At 58.3% G+C, this 5,820-nt stretch overlaps 1 protein-coding gene across 1 annotated transcript; it reads right to left on the reverse strand.

The window, feature by feature from the left end:
* Positions 1-2,146: 2,146 nt before the first annotated feature.
* Positions 2,147-5,614, reverse strand: LOC136466542 (phytosulfokine receptor 1-like). The gene has a single exon (XM_066464985.1). The coding sequence runs from the start codon at positions 5,509-5,511 to the stop codon at positions 2,248-2,250; it is 3,264 nt and encodes a 1,087-aa protein (XP_066321082.1). The 5' UTR covers positions 5,512-5,614; the 3' UTR covers positions 2,147-2,247.
* Between the last annotated feature and the right edge of the window lie 206 nt (positions 5,615-5,820).

Here is a 5,820-nt window from a genome sequence, read left to right on the forward strand (position 1 = left end):
TGACCTCAAGAGCAACTCTTGGAACACTAAAGCACCAGTAGAATACCCAAGGCACAATGAAGTTATCGACGGCGGTGTACTTGGCTACCTAGGTGGCGGCGTGGAGGATTTGGATGCCCTTCCAGTTGACACAGTGGGTGGTGTCTGTGCCGGGCCGTCTGTTGTTGAACTCCATATACTTGACGTTGTCCACGGTCTCCTTGACAACGTGCTCCCTGTTCCACGCCACCTAGCTGACGGCGCTGACCGCGGAGCTCGTTGCGGATGGTCAAGTTTTGGGCGAGAAAGTGCTGCGTGGGTGGGTGGGTGGGGGGACATACAGGCAGCATGATTGGCTGGAAGGCGGTCTAGCATCCATCGCAATTCTGATGTTAGTCTGCTTCCTATGGTGCTGTGGGTGACCATAAATGTGAGCATCTCCCGACGCCCTGAGCTAAGCAAGCCCTTCTGCGGCAACTGTGTGGCTACATTTGGTCGTGGGGCACCCATCGCTGCTTGGGCAACACCGGATCAAAGTGCGTCATAGATCGTCATCTAGAACTGCATGCACCATATCTTCTGTCATCGAACTATAGCCCTCGCTGTTAGGATTTGTGATTTGCTTGTATTGTTGTATTGTTTCAGTTTTTTTTTGAAGAAAAAAAAGCCATTCACACATACTTTTTTATTCCATAGTAATATAGTACTCCCTCCAATCATAAAAGAATGCAACTATGGTATCAAGTAGTTTAAGTTTGATCAAGTTTACAGTAAATAGTATTCATATTTATGTCTCCAAATCTTTTTATTGTGAAAGTATATTTCATAATTAATCTATAATATTTATTTTGTTTCACAAATGTTAGTATTTTTCATATAAATTTGATAGAAACATTTGGTTTCTCAAAATACGAGAATTGTATTTTTTCTAGATGGAGGGAGTAGATAACTTTAGAATGACACACTACACACCTTCTTCTTCCTTCCCTCGTTCGGTGAAAACAATAAAATGCATTTGCTGCTAGTCTTGTCTATCGTCAGTCTAGCGAAGATGCAAATTGCATCTTCTCTGCACTATTGTTAATTAGGGATGAACACCACATCATACACCTTATGAGTGCCGCTTCTTTTGCTTGTCAACGGCTATATCGGTAGATAGGAGGATGGGGGGCATCGCCTGTACTGAAGAGGTATGTGGCGACGGCAGCCGTCCCAGACTCGCCGCCGCCGTCAAAGTGAATAGCTTGGCCCTCATCTCAATTCCTGGGACGGTTCACTTGTGGTGTCATTTAGAGGGTCGATCGGTAAGATGCGCATATAATGGTCAAGTAGGGCAATTGTCGCACGATTTGTTTATGCACTGTGTTATGTACTGTTTAAACACTTTTCACTGTAGCATGTTTTTTCACATATCCTAGTCTGTTAGTGGCAGCGTCAGTGCACCCAACCGTTGTGTGTGTGTTGTGCCACTGTTCGTTGTAGATTCCGCGACCGCTACAAAGAAGACGGATTACAAAAGTACGTTTTATTAGTATATAAAAGTCACCGGTCATAAACAATTGAGTCGTCGCCGCTAACCTCACTCCTGAGCAGCAAGCTGGCAGCCGGACGCTCTCTCCTCATATGCCCTCATGTGCATCCAATTTAGGTGCATATGGGGGCATATGTCCCCGAGGACATTTTTTTTTTGTTCGTGATAAAAACATAGCTTTGGTAATTTGAAATCTTTCTTGTATAACTCTTTTGATTCCTTATTGATAATTCCTTCACAAATGTAGGCCACAAAGCGTGGAACTGAGAGGCAATGTTTGTTAATCCGTGTAGTCTAGTTTAGGGGTCATTTGGCGTAGCTTCGAGCCGCTCTTGATCCGCTACTGTTACAGTGGAGACAGAGGTGGTAGAGTGTCTACGACGGCTTCTCTTCTTCCTTAGGTTATTTTTCACCCAGGCACCAAAAATAGCTTCTTGTTGGAGTAACAAATTGACATATACTCTAGTATTTATATTTGCACCAAGCTCCGTGATTCTATGAATGATCACACTGTCAGTAATAAATATTTATGTTTACTGTATGGCGAATGAATGATCATACAGTAACAATTTCTTTCAACCAAAGGACCGGAGACGCAGAATATGTTCTGATTTGTTACAGTGTCAGCAGTTACTCTGTGTATGTATGATTATATATACGGTTAATTGATCAATGTACTACTCCAAAACTTTAGTTTTACAAGTGCACATCTCCAATTTTCATTTTACATTTTCCATTCATCTCCAGTTACAACTATTCACGACGTGCTCTGTGTCAGTCGTCCGCGGCACCGGCGAGGCAGAGGCGGCGATGGCGTCGAGCCACTCCACCACCTGCTGCGCCGTGGGCCGCGATTTGGGGTTGTCGCTGACGCAGGCGCACGCCACGTCCAGCACCCTCGCCGCCTCCTCCCGGTGCCTCCTCTCGCCGACGCCGACGCTGGCGTCGATCACCTCGTCGCCCCTGGCCTCGCGCCGCATCCTTACCGCCCACGACGTCACGTCCCGGCCTCCGCCCACGGGCCGCGCCATGTCCACCGGCCGCCGCCCCGTGACAAGCTCCAGCAGCACCACGCCGAGGCTGTACACGTCCCCGCGGTAGGTGGCCACCGACGAGCTCCCGTACTCCGGCGGGATGTACCCCAGCGTGCCCACCAGGTCCGTCGTCACGTGCGTATCCGTCGGGAGCACCAGCCTGGCCAGCCCGAAGTCCGCCAGCCGGGGCTCCAGCCGCGCGTCCAGGAGGATGTTGCTCGACTTGATGTCCCGGTGCAGGACGCGCGGCTCCGACGAGGCGTGCAGGTGCGCCAGCCCGCGCGCCGCGCCGCGTGCGATGCCCAGCCGCGCCGGCCACGCCAGCGCGCCGCCCCGCTCGTGGAGCCAGTGGTCCAGGCTGCCGTTCTCCATGTACGGGTAGATGAGCAGCCGGTCCTTGCCGGCGCGGCAGTAGCCCTGCAGCGGCACCAGGTTCCGGTGCCGGACGCGCGACAGCGTCTCCACCTCCGCGCGGAACTCGCGCTCCATCTGCCAGAAGTCGCCCGACAGCCGCTTCACCGCCACCTCGCTCCCGTCGGCCAGCGTCGCGCGGTACACCATCCCGAAGCCGCCGCACCCGACGATGCGGGACGCGTCGAAGTTGCGCGTCGCCTTCATCACGTCCTCCAGCGTCATCGTGCGCTCGCCGCTGTCCCCGTCCCCGCTGCCGCTGCCTTCCTCTTCGCCGGCGGGGAAGAGCAGCACCAGCGTGGACTTGGCCGCCGACTCGAGGCTGCCGCTGTCGTCGTCGTCCGCCGCCACCCTGGCGTTGTCCTCCTGCCGCTTCGACCACACGCGCCACGTGACGGCCGCGGCCACGGCGACGAGCAGGGCCGTGGCGACGCTGATCGCCGCCACGACACCGGCGCTGGCGCTCCGCTCCTGCTTGCCGCCCCCGCCGCCGTCCGCCGCGCGCGGCGGCTCGTCGTTCCGCGCGCACCGCGCGACGTGGATGCCGCACAGCAGTGGGTTCCCCTGAAAGTCCCCGCGCGAGAACGTGGAGAACTGCCCTCCCACGGGGACCTCGCCAGAGAGGTTGTTGTACGAGACGTCGAAGTGGGAGAGGAAGCTGAGCTGCGTTAGCGACGCCGGGATCGCGCCGGAGAGCACGTTGTTGGACAGGTCCAGCGACTCGAGGCCCGTCATCCCCGACAGGTCCGGCGGGATGGGCCCCGACAGCCTGTTCCAGCTCAGGTCAACGATATGCACCTTGGTCAACGCCCCCAGCGCGCCCGGCACGCCGCCGGTGAGGTTATTGTGTCCAAGAACCAGCGAAGGCGGGAAGCTGTCCACCTGGTTGTACTGCCGCCCCTGCACTGACGTGTTCCGGCGTATGAAGAACGGGAAGTCATGCACCTGCGCCTCGTCGTCGTCGCCGCTGCCATGAGCGCCGCCGGCGATCAGCCCCGGCATCCGCGTCAAGCTACCCGGTATCTCTCCCTGCAGGGAGTTGTTCGAGATGTCGAGGTAGAAGAGGCGGTCGAACTGCCCAAGCCACGGCGGGATCGGGCCGGCGAGTCGGTTCCACGACAGGTCCAGCACTCTCAACTTCCGGAGGCCGGCGATCCACGACGGTATTGCCCCGTGCAGCTCGCAGTTAGCGATGACCAGCACCTGGATGCTGGGGAAACCCGCGATGCCGGCGTCGTCCGACGGCATCTCCTCGACGCCGTGGAAGTTCCTGGTGAGCACCAGGCTGGTCAGGTTGGGGAGGCTCTGCAGCGTCCGCAGCGCCGACGAGACGTTGGAGAAGCTGTTGCCGGTGAGCGAGAGGAAGGACAGCGAGGAGAAGTTGGCGAACGACAGCGGAATCTCGCCGGTGAGCTTGTTCCGGCCGAGGTTGAGCGCGGCCATGTCCCTGCACTCGGGAAGGCTCGCCGGGATGGGCCCCGTGAAGCCGTTGGCGCCGAGGTCAAGGTACACCAGGTTGTTGAGCGCGCGGAAGTCGAGGCCGATGTTCCCGACGAACGAGTTGTTCCGGAGGTTGAGCACTCGGAGCCGGCGGCACCGCGAGAGCGTGGCGGGGAGCTCGCCGGAGAGCCGGTTGCTGGGCACCGAGAGCTCCTGGAGGCCGGTGAGCGCGTCGAACACGTCGGGTAGCGGCCCGGACAAGGCGTTGAAGGAGAAGTCGAGCCGGACGAGGTCGCTGAGGTTGCGCACGCGAGGCGACAGGCCGCCGGAAATAGAGTTGGTGTGGAGGCTAAGGAACTGCAGCGACGTGACGCCGAAGAGATCGTCAGGGAGAACGCCGTCGATGCCGTTCCCGTCGAGGGAGAGCTCGACGAGCGACCGGCATTGCCCGAACCCAGCGGGGAACGCGCCGGATAGCCTGTTCATGGAGAGCCGCAGGACGCGCACCACCGGAGACGCGGCGCACAGCGCGGCGGCGTCGACGGGGCCCACGAAGCCGTTGCCCGACACGTCGTACGCCGTCAGGTTGCGCGCGCCGAGGAGCACGGGGTGGGTGCCATTGAACGCGTTGTACGAGATGTTGAACACGCGTGCCGCCGGGAGGTCGATCGGACCGGCCGCCGCCAGGGCGCCGGCGAGCGCGTTGGCGCTGACGTCGAGCACCTCGAGGCTCCAGAGCCGGAGCAGCCCTGCGGGCAGAGCGCCGCGGAGCGCATTGCCGGAGAGGTTGAGCACCCGGAGCTCGGTGAGGCCGGTGAGCGACGCGGACACCTGCCCACGCAGCGTCCGGTTGGGCAGCGCCAACCCGACGACGGCCACGACCGCCGTGCCGTCCACCGCTGACTCGCCGCACGTCACTCCGGGCCAGTCGCAGCACGCGGTGTCGGACGCGTTGGCGGCGGTCGGCCAGACGTCGACCCCGGCGTCGAGGCCCGCCGAGAACCCGCGCAGCGCGGCAAGGTCGGCCGCGGCGCACGGCTGCGTCTGCGCGGCGGCGCCGCTCAGCACGGCCGCGCACAGCGCCACTAGCAGCATCGCCGCTGCTCTGCTCCCCATGTCGATCGCCGGAAAAGAGAGAGAAGGCACTCTGGGTTTGACGTTGCAGCTCAAGTTTAATACTGCTGCTTAGCTTACATCCCTGACCTGACCTGTCCTAATTCTTCAGGTGAGTGATTTATAAAGTAGGTAGTAGCTGTCATGATTTGAGACCCATCTCTATAGTTTCTTAGTATTTCTTGTTAGTGTGCCGTATATATATTTGTTGTTGAATGCAGAGTGCTTGCTTTGGTTTGGCTCAATCTGTTGGATGCGTCTGGACGCCGCAGCTACAAAAAAATGCCACCTTCAGATTGATCTTTCAGAGTG

Source organism: Miscanthus floridulus, chromosome 7, assembly GCF_019320115.1.
Source record: "Miscanthus floridulus cultivar M001 chromosome 7, ASM1932011v1, whole genome shotgun sequence".
NCBI lineage: Eukaryota > Viridiplantae > Streptophyta > Magnoliopsida > Poales > Poaceae > Miscanthus > Miscanthus floridulus.